General features: G+C 40.3%; 1 protein-coding gene across 3 annotated transcripts in view; it reads right to left on the bottom strand.

Moving 5' to 3' along the window:
• LOC145436918 (sialate:O-sulfotransferase 2-like) overlaps positions 1–17,319 on the bottom strand; it is a 44,227-nt gene extending 26,908 nt beyond the window's left edge. For 2 of the 3 annotated variants that reach the window (XM_080314110.1, XM_080314108.1), the window contains exons 1-2: positions 13,307–17,319; positions 8,206–8,326 (exon numbers count right to left, since the gene is read on the bottom strand). In XM_080314110.1, coding sequence (XP_080170236.1) covers positions 8,206–8,234 — 29 coding nt within the window. In that variant the 5' untranslated portion in view covers positions 8,235–8,326; positions 13,307–17,319. Of the gene's footprint in view, positions 1–8,205; positions 8,327–13,275 lie in introns of all 3 variants that reach the window. The other variant, XM_080314109.1, reaches the window with a different exon arrangement.
• Positions 17,320–23,011: the final 5,692 nt, after the last annotated feature.

Here is a 23,011-nt window from a genome sequence, read left to right on the forward strand (position 1 = left end):
ATGACGTGATAGAAACATAATAACGCCAGATTCGGATTGCGACTTACTTACTTCCCGTTCGCTACTTACAGTTTGTCAAGTACAAGTAAAATGAGAGAAAAAGACCGAGTCGCAAAAGTTCAAGGACTGTTTTTGTGAAGAGTCTAAAATATTTTCAACTCACCGAGGTATGTCAGTATGTACAATGAATAGTTGATCATGATGCATGAGCAATTTACCTCTGCGTAGTTTCCTTGATAGTGGGACATTCGGGCAAAAGTGATTGATAGACTGATTGAGGAAGACAGGGGAGCTCCTCAACAGTTCCTAGTCAATATGATTTAACGTCAGACATCCCCGAAATCCCCAGTTCATATGAGTCTCGCAACTGGATTAACCGACAAGAGAAATTGATGCATCTGCCTTATAATAGACGTGTTGGGCCTACGTTTGTTTCGTTTGGGGTATTAATGGTGTTTGTCGACTGCTATATTCATTTACACCAGGCCGATATTCTCCTTATTTTCCTTAATTACCGACTTATAGCACGGCCCACCTCTAGTCTTTTGTAAGACATCGCTGACGCGGATGAGGTGGTTGGGCCTATGTATTAGCTGCATAATATTTACCATAAACGTCGTCGGTGCTCTTATTTTCATCCGTTCAAGACACACACGATTGACGAAGCGATTTATTGAAAGTGTAATAGGGTGGCAGGATGTCGAAACGAACAATTACGGCCACTCTAACATCGTATCGGCCACCTCGACCTCTAACTGGGTCAGAAATGGTATTTGCAGTGGTAGCTCGTGACAAGGTTGGATGGTGGGGAAAGGGCCTACAATTTCGCGATTTTTTTCATTATGAAATCTTGACGTCGAATGATGTAAACTTACTACGCTGTTAGATGACTTCATCGAGATGTATCATTATAAATGTTGCCACTCATTTGGGTATGTAGCACCCTCAATATCAATACGGAGCAACGCCAAACTTTGAGTAAAATATAATTGAAGGTATTAGGCTGATCAGCTGTTAGTCGACATGGAAAACGAAATAACTATTGCACGTGACTATGGAAGTTGTACGCAACTCGCCACTATACCTAAACGGCATGAAATCTGTAATTTCACTGCTATATTTGCATTGAATAATATAGAATTACAGAATTAATATTTGATTATACAATTGACCAGTATATCCATATTGAAATCACCCCGGATATTTTCGGCTGACACTCGTCAGGGGTAATCGTCAGCGACTAGTAGAGAATTGGAAAGAACATTGTATATCAACAATCGTATCAAAAAATATAACGTCACCGGCATAAAATCTCGATTAATCGGGGCGGAGAGAGCGCTTAAGCTGAAAGTAATATTTTTAGATGGTATGCAAGCTCCTTCCGTAGCCACAGGCTTGGTTGACGTATTTTGATGAACGGCGACTCCAAGGCACCCAAACGAAAGTATGGCTTTTTTCTGTTCTGAACCAAGCTTCTTGGGATGGAAGCAAACCGAAAAACTTGTTGAACTGTTACATGTGATCATCGAAATATACCATTCGAAATCTCATCACTTGGGCAAGTTTTTGTTGCACTGAAATCGTAAGAAAGTTGTACTTAATTTTCACCAAAGTTGCAGTCAAAACTTTCATCAAGTTTTTGGAACTATCAAGGTATGAGATACTCGAAATGTGCCGCTGTATAACCCAACAGTTTAAGATCTGCAGAGTGTCTGCTCGCTCTGTTTCTTTCGTCGCTATGTAATCGATCAAACGTACATTTTATGTTCCTTACGTTTGAATCGTACATGGCAGCATTTCACTGTCAGCTCCTGCAGTGCTGTCAAATTTGGTACCTTCTCTTTTCACGGGCGACCTGGCGAGACCGCAAAAAAATACATTTTTGCTGGTACGAAGCAAGAAATATCGTAATGCGTGAATAATTTTCTGCAAAAAAAGCCAAACAGAAAAAGCAATAACCCATAAAACAAGTCAAATATCACACCTAGACCCCCTGTAGATGTGCGAAATTGACCCAGGGCATTGCAGCAAAACTCAGTGTTGGTGACGATAACAAAATCAATAGCCTGAAAAGAGGACCAAGTGAAATGTAATTTGCGGCGGTCTCGCCTGGGCTTCCGTCAAATAGGAAAGGCCTCAAATTTAAACGACAGTGATCGATCATGCGATATATTTACATATATTTCAGTCATTATCGTGCTTGGCTTGGGTTGTCGAACTTCTAGCGTACACGCCATTGCATCATAAATACTATTGAGATGCAGCTTTTCAATCACATAGCTCTTTATTAGGCAAATCAAAGAGAGAACCATACTAGAAACAGAGTTCGAGTTTATTCATAAAATTTCATCACTTCAAAACATCACAAGACTGCAATACAATGAATGATAGGAAGATAACGAAACGACTAGGAGTAGTCTTGCGATCAGACACCCACACTCCTTTACATTTTGCGCAATACTTGATGAAAGTTGCATTAAAATGTAGTACAAAACAATAGAATAACTTGCAAAAAGTTGCTATATAAAATTCCTTTTATCAGCTTAAAACATCATACTACATAAATTCTGAGTGTTTCGTAAGCTCCCGGAAGGTGTACAAAAGTTGCAAAAGTTACAAAAACTTGCGTTACTCATCACTAGAGCGGTTTTTTTTTAACATGTCAAAATTTGTCAAAATATTGTCAAAATTGTAGCGTTAGGTCATAATTTGTCAAAATTTTTCAAAAAGCCAAAATTTTTTTGACGTCTGCATTTCGTTTGTATCGTAGATTTTGCACTGTCGGTGAACTTATCATTTGATATTTTACAGCTTGTAGCCTACTTTATTGGCCCTCCGTTGTAAACGGCTAATTGTCTGCTCATTGTGAAGCATAAACGGTCAAATAAAACAAATGGGTAGACATGGTGTTATGGTCAACGTACTCAATATCCTAACTGAAGAAACACTTCTTGGGCATATTGCATCATTCTTATATTAAGAAGCGCATGATGAAAACTTGTGATGTAGACCAGTGGTTCTCAACCGCCGGTCCGCGGACCGGTGCCGGTCCGCGACGACATTCCTGCCGGTCCGCGAGGAATATTACAATTTTATACTTTAATTTCAAGATGCAATGTTGAAGGCTTGTCCTTTGGTAAAATAAATAAAACATCTAATTTTAAACTGATTCAAAACTTCGTGAGGTAACATTAGGGCTAGAAACATGTCCGATTTGACTTAAAGTACAAGACTTTTCATTTGACGACATGCGAGCGACAAATACAGAACAGATACGAGCTCACTCATCGCTAAGCAGCGCAGTTTGATCATTGGTTTTCGATTCATTTATTTTGTGCAGGACCGTAACTGGGGCACCCCAAACCGCCCAATTGGAGAGGGGCCGAGCTTGAAAAGGGCCCAAAATTATTTCGCAAATGAATATAAATCATAGCGTTTTATTTGAAACTTTTCCCAACATTTTTCAATTTATTTTCGGGCTTTGAACGATTTAGTGTCCCTAAATGTCTTGCTTATTAGGTGCCCTTCTCCGAGAAATACCCATGATTTATAGGCATTTCGGCGTCAGCCATTGCCGCACCACGACGTATCCACACATAATGAAGTTTAGGTTAACATATGGGACTCCGAAATTTGGGCCTAAAATTCGACCGCGAGAAAAGCGCTTCAGTCGTGAATGATCGAAAATTGTCGCCATTGTCGCGATAAGCTACGTAAACTCTCTGCTTACGCTGAGTAGAATGGATGTGATCACAATTACAGGTGAAAACATCCACCCAAGTGTAGGGTCTTGGGGCGAAGCCACCGGAAGTTTGGCTTATCGCCCTGTGGGGGCCCCAAGATCAACGTTTTTGGGGGTGGGCTGACGAAGTGCTTTTTCAGCCCGGATTTGCGGATGGCCGGTATAGCTGCTGTAATGTGTTTTCTTGCGACACGCACTGTATTCGCAGTTGCCGGAGTAGCCTGCATCTGGTGGCAGTGGGCAATGAGCAAAGTAGCACGACAAGGTGCTTGGTTCGACTCCGATACGCTTCTTCTCTTGATATTGTCGGTCGGTATTGAGTTGGCGTGGCCGTTTAAACCCACGGCCTTTGGCGCGAAAGACTGTAAACGACTCTCAGCGGTAGCACGTTTATCTGGACAAGGCAATTTTACCTCGACTTGGCAGACTCACTACCATAAAATCACATGGATGCCATCATGAATATTATTAAATACGACCAAAACCCTCCAAATGTCACTCTCTAGTATCATATAATTGCCGAAAACGGTTGCATACTTTACATTTTGGCTTCATTTCAATTTTGACAGTTCACCGGTCCGCCAGACATTTTCTTGAAATTTTACCGGTCCGCGAGGCGAAAAAGGTTGAGAACCACTGATGTAGACAACATTGTCAGATTGAAGCAACACGGTGTGTCACCAGCAGTGTACGCACAACTTGAGTGTTGTCAGCCAACAACTGCTGCTGTTGAACGTCCTTGGCAAGCTTTTAAGTAAGGACATGCAATTTCTACCCAAGAATGTAAGAAACTATCTCTCGTTGTACTACAAAATGTTTTAATTATTTCTACCGCAATACGTATTGTAACCAATAGGCCAATAGGGCCAGATTTCCTTAAAATAGTGTTTTTTGTTCATGTAAAAACTTGCCTGTTTCCAAGCCAAAAACGTTTTTTCATGCCAAACTACTTCGTTACGACAGCCAGTTCCAGCCAGAAATGAAGATAAGTAGTACAATTTTACAAATTTTGATTTTTCGGTCAAATTTTTCTTTTTCAGGTAAAAAAACGCCCTACTCATCACCTATCTCGATATATAACATCGTCAAAATTAGCACAGACCAGTATACCGGCTTTTGCGTGGAATCCGCAGTTCGATAGGCAGATGCCAGGTCAACGCACACCTGTACCATAATCGAACACGATAACGGAATTATTGCACTAATCATTGAGTGTCGACCTTGAAACTTCGATACTTATATCACAGCATACCACACCGAATATCATGACCGATCTCGGTATGGAACATCGTAGAAAACAATGGAGTCGTATAACGGCTTTAGTAAATCTATTTGCGATGTGTGACGAATCAGCTCACACTATACTTCGGAAACGAAATTATCACCATAATCCTTCAGTAGCAAACGGAAACTTAGGGAAGTGTTAGATATCACCATCATGACATACCATATTAACAAGTTTCAAAATCGCCATATACCATGCAACGGTCGACTCAACGCATAGGATGCGAACTGAGTTCAGATACAGATACCATTGGTATTATTAGTATTAGTATTGTAAAAAGTAGTAGTGGCGCTTATCCCCCATTAGGGCAGTGGCTCCCAACCGGTGGGGAATTTTTCACTGCTGGTTAATTCAATGGTTTCTGATGGGGAAAAGACGCATTTGGTAAATATTATATACAGCAGGGGTAGCCAACTCAAAACTTTTCAAAATTTGTAGAGGCCACGGCCGCATGATATCAGTATCAGATTATTACTATTTTCATCATCGAGATGAAAATAGGCAACGCAGTTTAACATCCACGTTTTGATAACTCCACGTCAGTACATGAGTACAACGCTGTGCTCTCTAACATGGGCGACAGTCATAGTTACCACAAAAGAAATATTATTTTATTGAAGAAATACAAATACAACAAAAAATATCATGATCATCACTTCCCTTCTATTTTGAACTATGAACTGCGCACGATACCTGATAACACTCTTCAGCAACTAATGCAGGGTGGCAACGTTTCTGCTGTTCACGGCCGTATTTTGATTGTAACCTGCGGCCGCATTCCAGTGCATAGTCGTAATGAACTAACTGGACGTCAAATACCCACGTTAAACTGTCGATGTCCTACTCTCCATTGTCACTGAACTTCGGACTAATCTATTTACTCTTATCGGCTTATGCGCTTATGTATTCGTTTATGTATTCCTTCTCTAGTCGTGCAAACCGCGAAATTTTTTCATTCAGGGGGAAATTCGTCACTAATATCAGTTTAGTTTCAAATGTTACTGTCAAATATTTATCCATTTATCAATGTGATCAGATTTACCGGCAGAGTTGATGAAGGGGGGTCTTCAAAAATTTAGAACAGTTATTATTAATTCTGTGCTGCATAAATTTGTAAATTCAATTTGTATATTGACGGTCGCCAAAACATCCTAATCGGATTCACGTTTGTTGAGGAAAATCGTGCCACAATGTGTTGTTTGCCTTCAGACCAAATGTTATGGAGGGGCATTTTTAAAGGGTATATGGGAGTTTAGGTGTAGTGGGGAATGAAGACTCGGTAAAAATCTGAATTTGAGAATGAAGCCAAAAAGGTAGGGAACCGCTGCATAAGGGTATGGTGCGCCACGGTCTGTAATTGCCTTCTGGTATAAGTTACTTTGAATCATAATTTATCTTCGACCATACGGATCAAGAATTGAAGGATTCTAAAAGATGATATCACAAATTCAGCAACAGGGGTTAATAATTCCGGCAGGACTAAGAGGTTATAAGTTCTGAATGGTACGTCACGAATACAACAGGATTCAGATACCAATATTACATCATACATATAGGGCAAGTCGCAACGTTGTCCTACCTACTCAGTAATTTGGCCGAATAAGATGAAAAAAGACAGTAGCTGTTTCTACATTGTGAGCGTATTTTAAAGGACAGCTTGTTATGAGCCCTACCTGGGCACGACTTATGTGTGCCCCGGCTAGGCATTTACTAGCGAAAACATAGAAGATATGCAGATATTAGTTGAAATTTCGCTAGGTATTCACAAGCGAAAGCACAGAAGATAATGTGATGTTCGCTATATATATTTATTGTCGTGCTTCTATAAATAGCAAACTATCGCCATTGCATTGGCGGGGTATTGCACCAGTTGCCCTATAGGACGACCCACCACTTGTTATTTCCAACACTTTTCTTCAGCCCGGTGCTCCTCAACCGGTGGGTCGCGACCCACTTCCGGTCGGTCGCAAAGACGTATTAAATGTTACACTTTCCCATTCAATTTTCCAAATTTACCGAATAGTTTATTTTCTCAAGATTAGAAGAGCAAATTCACATTCTCCTCCTCCAATTAGATAGTTTTACGGCCACAAGCGCCACAAATCACGTTGCCGAGCTCGCAATAATTCGTGAGCCAGATTTTCGTCACAGTCATATTGATTGCAGCGTGAAATCCAACAGTGCGTTATTGTGTTTGCGTGAAATTGAAATTCATTCTTTCCACCAAAGTCTTTGCGAACGCTGATCGGGGAATGCAGTAATCAAGTCCGATTTGTTGTTATAATCATCAAACGCTTGCCGTATCGCAAGCGCCTCATAACCTCTTTGTGTTCGCGCTTTTTAGTCTGTTGTTGTTTGTGGTATTCAAGGTGTCTTGAATAATTACTACAATGGTCATAAACACCTGCCGATGTTATTCATTGTCATTGCGCATCTGCCGACTTGGAGCACGGTCCACGATCTGTTACGTGCAAGACCTTAACTGCCTCACCCCAAATCTCCAATTGGTTCTTCGAGCTCGATGAGGGGCCAAAATTATCTCATGAATCAACATAAATGATGAAGTATTTGTTTGGAGAATTCGTGAACTCGTTTCAAATTTTTTTCGCGCCGTGCGCGATTTGACATCATTCAATGTCTAGGTTTTAATTGGGGTTCACATTTCCTTAATAAAATAATATGCATTACGTATGGAAATAGGCCTTTTGTTGTCGACCATTACTGCTCCACGACGTACCAAGACGTATGAATTTTCGGCCAACATGCGACTCCGTGAAATGTGCTGCCAAAATGTTCGACAGTGAGTAAGACTCTGCCGGAAAGGATCGACACCTTCGACCGAATTTTCTATTGACTACAGAGACGCCTAAATAGCTGTCTCCAAATATTGCTGTCGCCAAAAATTGTTAGTAGTAGGCTATATGCAATTGCCAATAAAATTGACCAAATGCTATCATGGAGTCGGGAAAATATTCATGCTAGGCGCGACCATGTAACTGTAACGCACTGAAAACAAAAACTGGCGCCCACGAGCAGTGGTTTAAAACTTAGTCGCGAAAGAGTGTCCTGTGGGTCGCGCAGTGAAATTTGAATAAAAGGTTGGTCGAGAACTAAAAAGGTTGGAAAGCACTGCTTTAGCCTACTTTAGGAGTATTAGAAAAGTGCGCCGAGCCTATACCTGCTGTAACATGTGTCTAAACACTCCATTTTACGATCGTTTCCCGTCGTACTTCCAAGTTCCACCTGGCGATATGATCTTCTTTCGGAGCCGTCTGGGACGAAGCAACCAAGATATTTCTCTGTAAAGATAATTTGAGGTACAGAACTTCTGTATACTATGGAATCATATATTCATATTGATATATACCCCAACATTTCTTGCTGAAACTCATCAGGAGAAATCGTCAGCAACTATAGTATAGATTTGAGAAAAACATCGTACATCAACAATCATAATTCGTCATAACTAGTGACGCTATCGGTAAAATGCCATTTTCTTCTCCTTCTCTACTGTGGTGGCTCTCAAACTGGGAGGGTGGGCTATTTGGGGGCGTGAAAGCATCTTAAGGGGGCGCGAAGGTGTCGGAGAGAAATGATGTTTCTTGAACTCGGAATGAGTTTAATTTGTCCTGAAACTTCCAAGTTTTAACGACGTCAATTATCCTAAATATTTACGATTTTAAATGATGTAATTGCGTAAAACGCTGGTACATTTTGACTCATACCGGACTTGCACCGATCAGAGGAGGTGTCTGAATGAAGATTATCTGAATAATGCGTGTTTAGCTGTTGGCTTTGGCTGTTACTACCTGTATGTCAAGTATCTCTGCCGAGTGCGCAAAAGGGCCACTCTTGGGAAGCGCATTTCATGGAAGCCCAGGATTATACAGCTGATGTGTTCTCTTGCCGAACTCTTACGGCCCATGGAGAAAACTTGTTTGCCCACGAAAAAGTGCCACGTTAATGGCACGCGGCCCGTGCCATCTGTTTTTGTTTCACGAGCGAGCTAATACCAGGTGATGTTAAGAGATTAGACACCCAAATCCCTAAAATATCTATATGCAACGAACCACCATTGCACATAATTATTTTTGACAAAACAGTCAACCGAAAATTTGTTCGCGCATTGCGCGGTTTACCCCAGCTCATGACTGTTGCTCCATGTGTCGTCCTAATTTCAATTTCGTACTTGCGAATTCCTCTCAATAGTAAAAACCTGCCATCCGCTGTGATTGCGAATATTCTGGTTGCTTTTTTTGATATCTTTCGATATAACGATCAAGGAGGTCGTGAAATTTTAACTATCAGCAAGGGGCGCGTTTAAAGTTGAGAGCCAATGCTCTACTGTTTGCTCGGGATTACAACTGACGGGCGTCAGCAGAAAATATCCGGTTTTTTCAAAACGAATATAATATTTTGAAATAGTATTTATAGATATAATTGACAAGGCATTGAAAATAGCTTATTTTCATGAACAAAACAAATATTATTATTATTATTGAAAGTTGTCAGTGGCACTTGTCACCTGTTAAGGTCTTGCGTGCCATGGACGCAAATAAGTTTAGGAAAAGGGAACTCAGCATGAAAATGACACTCAGATGTATCTAGCACTTGATAGAACAAGTTCAGCAACAGTGGGCGATAGGGCTGGGTTAGACATGACTTCAAACAGAAATCCTCGCGGAAATCTTCGATAAAATTGATATTCTGGGCATACAACCAAACAAATATATTGGCGATTGTAGGTCCCCGTGATTTCCTTCTACTTCATATCGTTGGAACAGAATTCCACCGAAGACGTTGCTATTTCAAGCAATTACATGAAAGTCGGACAATCGCAGCACAATGAAACGCTCTACTGCAGGGGTTCTCAACCTGGGGGGCGTGAAACATCCTAGGGGGGGCGCGAAGAAGCAGTCACCTGAAAAAAATTTTCGCGCTCGGAACGATTTACCTCCAATACATGCGTGTTTCTCTCTATATAGACCCAATTTCATACATTTTTATTCTCTGATCAACATTCATAACCGTCCATACCATCAAACAATCTGTTGGGGTTGCTAGCATCCCAGTTGGATTTTGTGATATGACGATAAGGGGGGCGCGAAATTTTTCACTATCAAAAATGGGGGCGTGTCTGAAAAAAGGTTGAGAACCACTGCTCTACTGACTTCGGAAACCGACTTTGTTATGGTACAAATTGCGCAGTGTCGACGGCTACTACATTTCCTTACCGATGTATCTGCTTAGCTTGAATCGTGGCAAGTAATTGCTAGTTACATAGCCTGCAAGAGTGCTAATGTTATCATAAGAAACTGGTCGCCAAGCCGAAATTAGGACCCAAATAAAATGTTATTTGTTTTTTTCATTTGTCCTTTTCGTTTAGCAGTCAGTATTTAATCAACGGAAATATCAAAGCCTATCAAAAATAACTGAGTATTTCATCAAAAAGTGAAGTATTATTGTATAATGTAGAAATGCAACACATAACAGGATGCCAAGAAATTGCTGTTTATCTGCTTTCTCTGGTTGCTGCAGTTATTGATATCTTTTCATACCTTTATTACGTACCTTAGTAACTCTTCTGTTACACTAGCGTCCTAGGTACCTAATCATTAATCAACTGCCGCAGCTTGAACTCTGTTGCTATGTATATATTTTACTGAAGGGCAGGGTCTTGAATCAAAAGTGGCGAAAGAGGAAGTATCTTAACCGAGAAGCCGTTTATTCGAGCAATAATTATAATTAATCCTAGAAGATCGAAGCCAAGACTTCTTTTGTATAATACTTGACGAGCATTTACACACTCCAATTTCAAAAAGGTCGCGTTAGGCACCACATAGTTAAGTAACAGTTACAATGTGAGGTAAATCACATCAAATTGGTCGAAAACTATCTTCGGAAAGTTGCCCGAATGTGCGGTCCTCTATCCATCATCAGAGGTTGTCAGCAATGTTCCCTCTAAGCTGCGCAAATGCGCAGTGCTGACACGGTCTCTGCGCACAGAAAATCGAAGTTGCGCACAAAAAATCCGAAGTGATGTCCTTTTTTAGTCGTTACGCACTGCTGTCCAAGGGTCTGCGCAGTGAGTTGGTGAGTAAGCGCAGACTCGTCAAAAATTAGAGGGAACATTGGTTGTCAGATGTGAGTTTAGGACATATTATATTATCGGACACCGGATAAAGTCAATATTGAAGTGTCTATAGCAGCGGTTCCCAAAATTTTCAGCTCGCGGCACACTAAAAAAATTTAAAACGCTCGCGGCACACTTATATAGGAGAAAAGATGCCTCAAAAATATGTTCGCGTGTCGTTAGGCTCGTTTATAAGAACATATACGACTGAAACCATGTCGCATTGCTGCCAAACATACGAGCGTTGAGTCGCCAATTTCAAAAGGTGTCTTTTGGTTACAGCTATGTTCATGCCAAGTCGGTGTTGGGATCAAGCCACTTATACATTCGGGTCACAAGTCATCTCGAGTCATCGCATATTTGGACTCGAGTCAAGTCTATAGTAAACCGATTTCGAAGGTGTCTGGAGTGAAGTCACGTCACTCGTTTTTGGAGGTGATTCGAATCAAGTCAAATCAAGTCACACTAGTCAAGTCACAATTCCAAGTCAAATTGGATTTTCGAGGTATGAGTGATCATTCCAAGTCATAAAATTTTGCTGGCTGTGTTAAATACAGATTAATCGGCCATTTATCTTGAATCAAATAACGAATATGCAGTTTAATATACATGCAAAAATGCGTTGTATCACCCACGCACGCGTAGAACTGCTAATAACATACATCGTTCTCTAATTCGAAATGTAATGCTTGTGACGTCATATTTTGTGATACGATGTTGTTGATATACAATGTTATTTCCAATTCTATACTAGTTGCTGACGATTACTCCTGACGAGTGTCAGCCGAAAATAGTCGGGTTTATTTCAATATGAATATACTATTCAATTAAAATACATCGGCAACATTATAGCTACATTACGGGTGTCAAACGTACGACCCGCCAAATGATTTCATCCGGCCCGCGAATCAATACCGGAAGGGGTGGTACCCCAATAAAAGTCAAGAATGCCAACCAGACTGAATCTCGCCTAGCGCGAAGAAATTTCAAGTTGATTTGCGATATGATTTTGGCCATCTTGGACCCTTTCAATAGAGGGGGTTGGGTAATGCAGTTACAGCCCCGTTCACATAGCTGTGAAGATGCAGCGAATAGCTTACTTTTGCACCGATCGAGGAATAATATTCGAAAGCAGACAGTCAAAACACATCTATTAATATTAAATCGGGTTCTTCCGTAAGTAAATGGCCTGATCTCTTCTACAAAAAGACTGCGTAATTCATGGCTTCCAAATGGATTATCTACACCCAAAATTGTTATCAGCAGACTCTGAAAATCATTGTTGCAGTGCAAGTGGAACTCCAGATAATATGCCTATGATTTGCGGGAGGATTTCTTGTTTATGAGTTGATTCATTAAAATATTCAACAATTATTTTCGAAAATTGCCAAATGTTTCGCGGCGCACCAGAGAATCTATGACGGCACACAGTTTGGGAATCGTTGGTCTGTAGACACAACTGAACAGCTCATAAGACATCTCGGAAGAATGGTATGCCGAGTCAGGCATTCAGGCGGTTGTAAAAAAACTGCAATGGGCTCATTCCAATAACGCAATATCCATAATCGATTCTTATGAACTGTCTTCCCGGCTTCGTGACGAGTTCTCTACGTTTATTTTCCGCGATTACTTAGTCGTGTTTATACAGCTCAGGGGCCATAAACTGATTTCATGTTTTATCACTCACCCAAAGTAACGACTTTTTGCGGCTATAGGCTCACCGTTACTGCATTATTATAATGTATATGTTTTGACTCATACATAGTTCAAGAAGAGCGAAACTTGAGACACCGTTCTCATAGTAAAGTATGCCTAACGTACAGGCTGGTCAGTGATATGACTTTTATCCACTCACGTTCAACGACGACATGTACAACATTCAATGCTCATAGATGTAGTGGATGCATTGTCGTAAACATGAATGTTTGAAGGAATATTCGAGGAATTCTTTACCAACATCATACATGGCTTAATTGCAATCTGTAATCCTCTACCGTTACAAGATTTTGTTGTAATCGTAATCGCGTTATTCCGAAGTATATCGTGAATACAATCGATTACATTGGTGCAGTAATCGTAACATGTCTGGTCAAGACGGTCGTCGCAGTAGCATACCGGGGCACTATAGAATCGATGTTTCCTTCACCTTTACATCTGATAGAGTATATTTCGGGATCTGGAATGACATACAGATCGTCTTGAGTTGGCGAAGACAATTGTGATCCATTCCCTCTTTTGATAACAACATTGGTGAGGTTATAGACCCTAAAAAATAGATTTCTGTATTATATTGACATGTCATATTAATAGGGAACGCATGCGCAATTCCAGTTACTAATCACTGGTGCGTAAAAATATACCAACTTACCTGTGTCTGTGGGTATATTTAGTAAGATTGATAGACGTTGCATTCTCACACCTGATTCTCAAAAATACCAAGAATCGGGATTGATTGTCTTTAATTTCCACCTTTTTATTCGTTTTATCGAACGAAGGGGTAGTTGAGAATGTGCCTTTTGTCCCCGTTGTAGTCAATATTTAAAATGCGGAACGATACCTAACATGAGTCATACCGATAATACTGGAGCGAATATCTTATCATCAGATGTTATAATAGTGTAACTCGTTGGTTATCTTTCGTCAACTCTTTGGCCCGCAAAAGTTCGGTATTGTGGAGCTTCCAAATATTCTTCTATTAGAGTCAGAGGAACTCATGATGGAACAATTTCACACAACAGAGCATAAGTAGCCTATACCATATGGTCGTGTCAGCCGTATAACCAACTCTTTTACTGCATGGGGATTGAGCCGCATGATCTCCTGGCTAAATGCGTTTTAATATCCACGTGGAGAATAGCGTCCAGTGGAGAGGGACACACATTTCAATGCACAATCGTCATGGCCCATCTGGATGACAAATACTCATGTTAAATTGGCTACCGGGAACTTCGCACCGCGGCGAGACCTTCGTGTGTTCAGTGCCATCACTGTTTTCTTGTGATATGCCTTGCGTATAAATATTCTAACTGTAGAAGCGGCACACTCCCACAGGCTTACTATTAATGCACCCCAATCCGATGTTGAGTATGAGTCATCTCGAGTCATTGCACATTTTGTCTCGAGTCAAGTCAAGTCAAGTCAAGCCAATAAATTTTTGAAGATGACTCGAGTCAAGTTAAGTCGGTCGAATTTTGGAGTCAAGTCACAATTCCATTCAAGATGATTTTTCGAAGTACGAGGCAAAATTACGCCATTCCAGTTGCAAATATAGAGGTAAATAAACATGTAAAAACGCGTCTTATCGCTCACACATGCGTAGAACTGCTAAACTGCGTATAACTAACACAATACATTGGCGTAGTAAGGTGACGAAAGGACGAATTCGACCTAATTTCTCTTCGCGCGATTTGGTGGAACAACATATCCTAATTTTATAATGGAAACCCATAAGGTGGGCACCTACTACCACGTAATCTGGAGGCTCCGATCACTTCGTTAGCGGTCAACTCATTTGTGATAAAACAATTGGGGCCCAATAAAACGCACATACATTGAGTGATTGCTAACTCTCGCAGGTCACACCAGTGTGTCCCCAATAATCTGAATATAGCCTACATAAGATCAACCATTTTCATCGTCACCGGTACTTGATGACTTGAAATTGATTTGTAAGTTTTGCTCCATGTCACGAGTCAATCCACATTTCTGAAACGCCGAGTCAAATCAATTTTACAAAGTGACTCGACTGAAGTCAAGTCGCACGAAAAATATGACTCGAGTCATCTCAACACTACGCCAATATTGGTAGTGTCACACATAGTACAGTCAAATATTTATCCATATTCTCAGCCCAATGATCAGATTAACCGGTAGAGCTGATGGAGAGACTGTCTTAAAAATGTTGGTCACAAAATTAATGATGATGCATCTTCGGTTTTGTTAATCACTTTGTTGCATATTGTTATTTCTTGTCCTCCCATCAGGATAGTCGATATAGCAAAAATGTATTGGAATTGCTCAAACTAGAAAAACCGTCATTCGTGAGACGCACACGATACTAACTCGGTATTTCCTCATGGAGCGCATTACTTTCCTATGCGTTTCCTATGCGTTTCGCATTTGTACATTGGGGATCTGATTGCACGAAATCTATCACATTATAAACAAAAAATCCAAGTCACCCCGAATCGCGCCAAGCGTGAAGAAAATTTTAAAGTTGAATTAAAATCTCTCAGATCTGGGAACGAAATCAAATTGCATAATAAGAACCGCCATCACACGCTATTATAAATATGTTCAGACGGCCGTATATTTATAATTTTTTTACGGCTGGCATGCGGCCGTATGTCCGTAGTTACCCCTGGCCTAGTCGAAATAGGAATAAGCAAGGTTGCAACGTATGGAGAATGTAAATACTGATTAGGGCTTGAGGTTCCCGGACCACTGTATAACACAGTGGTTCTGAACACGACCCCGATACCCCATGACTACGCTCCTGCACTTTTGTACATTGCGCTATTTATAAACATCTAGCAGGAAGTACCAACTCAAAATGTGTGAGATATCGCGACGGCTTCCTCGAGAATCTTTGTAGACAGATATCGCAAGGTGAACACATGCTAATTCCATCCTGTTCTACTCCAAAAGGAACAAATAAGTCAATTTTCAACTGTTAAATGATGAGGAGAAACATTTGCTAATGACATCACAGAAGAAATGTAAATTACAAGTTGCGTACACTTAATATGAACGTTGTACGATATTACACGTCCGGTCAACCTGTACCGAAGCATGAACCTGGCTATTGTGATAGCTACTTTGCTAGTTATAAGTACATTGTAATGCGAATCCGGAACACCCCGGTACACCCCATCCGAGTGGTACACCCTTTAAACATTATGGTACACCCTGTGCTGCAGTGGTTCTCAAACTGGGGGCGTGAAAGCATCTGAAGGGGGTGGGAAGCTGGGGTCAACTGAAATTTTTTGTCGCGTCTTGCGCGATTTTCCTCCGATTCATGCTTATTACGAATTACGAATTTCGTATTTGACAATTCTCTCATCAACACTCATATACCCTTTCAAGCTATCAAACTATCTGTTTGGATAGTCATATTATTACGATAGGGGGGGGGGGTGCAAAATATTTCACTATCATAAAGGAGGGCGTGTCGAAAAAAGTTTGAGAACGACTGTGCCAGACAATTCACAATACAACATGCTGCTTTGCCATTCACGCGGTCCGCACTACCCCAAAAGCTACTTAACCCTGCTGTAGACAGAAAGTGAGCGAATGATAATGATATAATAAATCTACTTGCCTGTCAGAAGGGATGCAGCGGATGGTCAGGATCGCAATTGTGACCAAGACGAGAAATCGAAATTTTTTGAGATATTTCATTTCAATTGTTGATACGCACAATCTATACTAGGATACTGTATTGCTAATTATATCACTGGAATTGTCAATTAATATTCGTTTGACCAATCAGGCTTAGTAAGCATTCTACGTATGCTGGCCCGGCTGGGCTATGAATGGCGCAAAACATAGCGTCCTGTCACCGATCAGCTACAAACAAGAACTGACATTACGGCGTAATAAAGCCTATGCATAATTACATGAATGACCAGGTTGTATGACGACGTCAGCATAATTATTTCAAGCTATAGCTGTGCATTAAATGCGATTGTTTATTGACGGGTGATAATTATGGTTCGTTAACTAATGCTAGCCTCGACCGAAGTTTATTTGACCACAACCTGACAGATCTACTTCGCCTACCGACTCATTGTACTTCAATTCCATTGACTTTTTTTCACAACATCTTCTGTGGTTCCAAACCTTTTTGTCTTAATTCCTCACTTCTGACATATTCCAAGTCTTCATTCCCACTACCCAAAACTCCTATATACCCTTTAAAAATGCCGCTCCATAACATTTGGCCAGACGTTTAGCAGGGACTTGCTGTTGGAACACCACACCAGTAAGCAAGACAATCGCTTATAAATGCTAGTCCTGTAGAATTTGGTCCAAAATTGGGTCAACCTAGAAAGCAATAAGAGCAATAAGAAATATATGTGGCATAGATTCCAGGTCATCTGCTACTCCTGGTTATTCGACTCTAGGATACAATTTCAAAAAACTGCCTCAACATTAGGCTTACCATACGTCCTCTTTTTTGAAAATTTAGGTCAGATTTAGAGGAAATTGCGAGTGATATGCCGCAAATTAGCTCAGAAGTTAAGCTGCGGTGGGTATTTCGGAGTGAAAAACGGTGATTTTAGCGGTGAGCGAAAAGATGACCTTTTTTTTTTTTTTTAGTGAACCGATCACGAAGTGGGAAAGATTTACCGGTTTTTGAGAATTCTTTTCCGGTTTTGCATGTCTGAGCTTTTCTTTCTGAAAAAGTGTCCTCTTTTTAGATTTCCAAAATATGGTAAGCCTACTCAACATGAATTTAAGAGCCAATACCTGGATTACCTTTTTGCATATTACAATAAGAACTGGGAGTCTGTACCCGTTAATTTATATATTACATGTCTATATATTGTTTTCATATGTTACCATTGTAACACGAGAAATGGTCAAGTGATTGTGAGCCTCACAGCTCAGTAGTGCCCTCTCTGGTTGGATTTTCCCCTCGTGTCTTGATAGTCACTTATTGAAGTTTAGTCGCTTTGTTGCTTGTAATATCATTGGATCAGTGATTGAAGTTAGGCTAAATTTAAGGATATAATGTACCATAGGGCATTATTTGTATTGTATAAGTATTGTAAGTTTCGGCCATCATTCAGGTGATTGTATTTTATTGATCTAGATGGCAAGTTTAGAGCCTAGAGAGTTAACTGTTGTTAACCGCTATTGTGAATATTGCCTCGATGTCGACGTGATCTTTCTTGACCGGGTCTCAGGGGTAGGCTCGGATTGTAGGAAGCAAAGAAAGTGAGGTGGCAACGACCAAAACGTACGTTATAACCATGGCTACCGTCTTTGTTATATATTTTTGTTTAATATTTTCTTTTATATGGCAGACTGTCCACTGTTATATTTTATACAATTAATACACTCGATTACTTCACTGTCATGGACGTGATGAGTGACAAGGCCTTTATAGGTCATATCGTCACCTCTGGTAAAATTTTTGTTTGACAAATCAATAAATGTCTGTTTGTCTGTCTGTCTGTCTGAAAGATAGTTTCATCAGCTTTTCAATGATAGGTTTTGTCATTTTTTTTTACCTTGGGGGAAATCAGTTATGACCAAAAACGTGCCAAGGGGTAAAATTGAAATGAGGGAAAAATTTAACATAAAAGTATGAACAAAAGGCTAGAAACTAATGAATTATCAACAGCAAAGCAGGATATCGATGCAAAAGGTATAAATGAAAATAAAAATAGAGGTATATAGCCTACCTGTTTCAGGGAGTAAGTGTGAGTAAGACGGGGGGCACCGGTAGAGCTGTCGTTGTTCGTTATACCTCCATTATGTTATTGTTTACTTACTATGGTCGGTTTTATTTACCCAACTTGTTTGTTAGATAATGCTTAGTCAAAAAGAAACAGCAATTTTTGTTGGTGTAGAAAAGGCTTTCTGACTGGTGATTCACTGTGTAATGTTGGAGCTTATTTCTGCGAGAGTGGTAGTACCACACACCCGTTGAACACTATAATTGGTCATGCTTTAAAACTGGATTGTGAAACTCCGGTCTCAACTTTGCAGAAAAATAAAGAAAATAGCGATATTACGTACATACACACCTCATGCCGTAATTTCTTGAGAAACCATGCGAGATTCAAGAAACGTCCAGCCTCAAGCACTGAACAATCCAGTGGCAAGAGAGTATCGAACCGCTCAGATCAACAGTCGTTCGACTTTAAGAAGCAGTGTTTTTACTGTGGATATAGTTGTATGTTTGATAAACGGCACCCTGATCGAAATAAATTTGAAGAGGTGAGGACGAAATCGTCACGAATATATTACGTAACACTTGCTTTATGCCAAAGTAGAGACGATAAAATAGGAACTTGCTAGAGCTGTTCAGGCACGACTGCTTAGTGCACGCGACCTGGTGGCTGCTGAAGCCAGATGCCATGTACCATGCAGAACAATGTTTGAAAATCTTGCCCAGTATTAAGCACCTGGTCGTCCAACATCTACTGAAAAAATGACATTGTTTAATGCTGCGTGTAAAGAAATGGAAGATGATATGGACTTGTACATCGTTGCAGTTGTGCAGGAAGTTAATTCGAGCAGAGAGAACAAGCGACTGGTTACTACACATTTCTGCGTCTAAAAGCATGCTGAACCCATTTGATGCCACAGGCCACAACAGTTAGGCAAAAACATGTCGCCTGTATCTTCAAACAGTTGCAGAATTGGAAACAAGTCACCCAAATATCTGCCAGCAATCCATGTACGGTCAGGAGTTCTAACAACCACTGGGCAGGAATCCGGACCGATTTGTCTATTGAACAGATTATCATCAAATCTTCGAAAGGAAAAGGCGGAGTCATCAGCAAGGGCATCACCGATAATGTATCAAGGGTGTGGACTAAAACCATGCACGGGTGTGCATAAGAGACAGATGCACTCTGTACTTCACGTCATTGTCAAATTCTGATGATAAACACAAAGAGGCATTTGCTGGAAGAATCAAACGTGTTAATGATGATTTTGAAAAAATACAAATCTGGTTTCGTTCACACTATCGATTTAAAGTTGCAGCTCAGCTTATGGCTCTGGACCATGGGTGGGCAGACTACAGCCCGCGGGCCGCATGCAGCCCGCAACACCGTTTTATGCGGCCCGCAAAAGCCTCAAGAAACGTGAAAATATTGATAAATGGAGTAATAAATATCAAATTACTGTGCGTACTTGATGGAACTATTTCTTTATATGTATTTCAACATAATATTGATAAGTTATTTTCTTTCCATAGTATTTTTTTTTATTTCATGGTTGGCGCGATAGCCCGGCCTCGAGGGCCATGCATTTTGAAAGGTTTTAATTGCTAAACATCACAAAAAGTGAAACGTAAATGACTAAATTAGGACCACGAGTGAGATTTTGGATTGGCAACACGGGCAAGTTTATTACTTTTAGTGCTGTACTTGGAAAAACCGATTCGCGAGTGTGAAAATTGACCATGATACTATCACCACATGATGAAAAACTGCTGAATGCAATGTGGCATTGAATACAATATTTTTCTGAGCAAATCCGTTTCTGCCGTTGTATTTATTATTGGTATTTGCAAGTTCTATGATTCTTTCTGATGATTACGTAGGCTACATGTTAATTACCTATATATTGTGAGTTTTTGTGTATCTCGCTTATTAAATTAAAATCAAATTGGCGTCTAGGTAGTAATACGTTTCTAGTACAGCCATCACATCCAGTCAAGTGAGATTCAGGTTTCTTATTACGGGATCTAATAGCAATGTGGAAGCAAGAAGATCCATGCATCACTGAAAGTAGACAATCATTATCACTGACCAACTATATACTGCTTAATGAAACACAAATTAATAAACGCAACAGATGCTGTTATGTATATCCAACTATGCCTTTCGTAAAATTCACTATCATGAAGCAGATAAAGACTATTTCATTTCCCAAATGCAAGAGATTGTAAGGCAAGACATTATGAATGCCTTTGCATAACCAAAAACCCTTTCAACTTGCACACGTTTTGAGGCGGATTCAAAAATTTTGGTCACAAAATTAAGGATGATGCATCTTCCGGTTTTGTCAATCAATTTTTAGCATGTTGTTATTTCTTGTCCTCCCATCAGGGTAGTCGGTATAGCAAAGATATATTAGAATAGCTCAAACATGAAAAATTTGCACACGATTCCCACTTGGTATATCTTCATAGAGCGCATTACTTTCCTATGCGTTTCGCATTTGTACGGTGGGGGTCTGATAACAAGGAAGCTGTCATATTATAATCAAAAAATCCAAGTCAACCCGAATCGCGCTAAGCGTGACGGAAATGTTCAAGTTGAATAAAAATCTTTCAGATCTTTGGGAACGAAATCAGATTGCATATTATGGGCCGCCAACACACGCTAAGATAAATATGTTTAGACGGCTATATAATTCTAATGTGACCGTATGTCCGACGGTTAACCACCTTTGGCCTAATCGAAATAGGAATAAGCAAGGTTGCAGCGTATAGAAAATGTAAATACTGATCAGTAGGGATGGTGTGAACGTGAGGTTCACTTTCGCGTTCTGTGTGTGAACCTCGGAAAATTTGAGGTTCGCGTTCACAACAGAACCTTGGTAGGTTCTGCACTGTGAACCTTTTTCATATATATTACAATATTCACTTCAATATAACTTATTTGGTTCAAATTTATTGCATTTCAACGGCGGGCCACTCTATGCATGGCACTAGCAGCATAAACAATCAACACCTTGAAAATTTGAAAAATTTTACTTGCTTTCTAACAAAACTTTGCTCGAAATATCCAGCTTCCCGTTTGTGAATATTTAGTGACTCTCTGCTGTGAGCTTGACCGGCAATCACACAACATCAAGAGCGAAATACACTAAATCTAGATAGCGCATGATGCTTATTTAATTGATATCGTTTTCTGATGAAAAAATCTAGCAAGCTTACGTGGTCAATATTGTCTTCATGTTTACTGTATCATAAAAACGAAATCCGTGCGATGGGGTGTTGGCTGTTGTTGTATAACTTGTTAGTGGGGTAATAGCGGTAGCAAGTATAGAAACCCGTTTTACACTCTGCTCAATATCCGTGTAGCAATACTCAGTCGCCGAATACATTTTCCGGTCTGGCCTGGACCGTTAAATCGTAAGCTTATATTCCCTGACAAGTCCTCGTCGAAATTGTCGGCAAAGCGACGAATGATATTGATTTATGGGATTATTTTATCATTTAATTGCCTCAGTTGATACATTTAGCGACGATTAAAACGTCAATATGTACTTCAGCATTGTGCCATTATGTGGCCCGAGTCGTCGCTATGTATCGTGTACATTAATATAGGCTATCACTTCATTCAAATATAGGGCTGGAATTAGCAATATGACGTCACGTGACGTCATGCGGTTCACGTTCGCGTTCACACAGAACCTTTCAAAAAGGTTCGCGTTCACACGAACCTGAACCTTTCAGAGGTTCACACCATCTCTACTGATCAGGGCATGAGGTTCCCGGACCACCATCTAACACAGTGGTTCTGAAACACGACACCGCGACCCTCTGGCCATGCCTCTGCAATTATGTACAGTGCGCTATTTATAAACATCCGGCAGAAAGTACCAACTCAAAATGTGTGAGATATCGCGACGGCTTCCTCGAGAATCAACATAGGCAAATATCGCAAACTGAACACATGCTACTTCTATCCCGTTCTACTCCAAAAGGAACCAATAAGTTCCTTACTGACTGTAAACTGATGAGGAGAAACATTTGCTAATGACATCGCAAAAGGAATGCAATTTACAGGTTGCGTACACTTGATATGAACATTGTACGTTATCACACATTCGATCAACCTGTTCTGAAGCATGAACATGCCTATTGTGATAGCTACTCGGCTAGCTATAAGTACATTGTAATTCGAATCTGGTGCACCCCGGTACACCCCATCCGAGTGGTACACTCGTTAAACATTATGGTACACCCTAGGCCGCAGTGGTTCTCAACCGGAGATCCGCGAATCATTTTCAGGGGGTCCGCGTTACCTCCAACTATGCAAAATGGTTGATAATGTCGTTTTTATTTCTTCCTAATTGAAGAAATCACGAAGCACTTGCACTTCATAACTGCTAAAACTTCAGGACTGACATAAACAAAATTTCCGTCTGAGATGAA

The sequence above is a fragment of the Botryllus schlosseri genome, chromosome 4, assembly GCF_051294905.1.
Source record: "Botryllus schlosseri isolate E-star chromosome 4, Bs_hap1, whole genome shotgun sequence".
In the NCBI taxonomy this organism is placed as follows: Eukaryota; Metazoa; Chordata; class Ascidiacea; order Stolidobranchia; family Styelidae; genus Botryllus; species Botryllus schlosseri.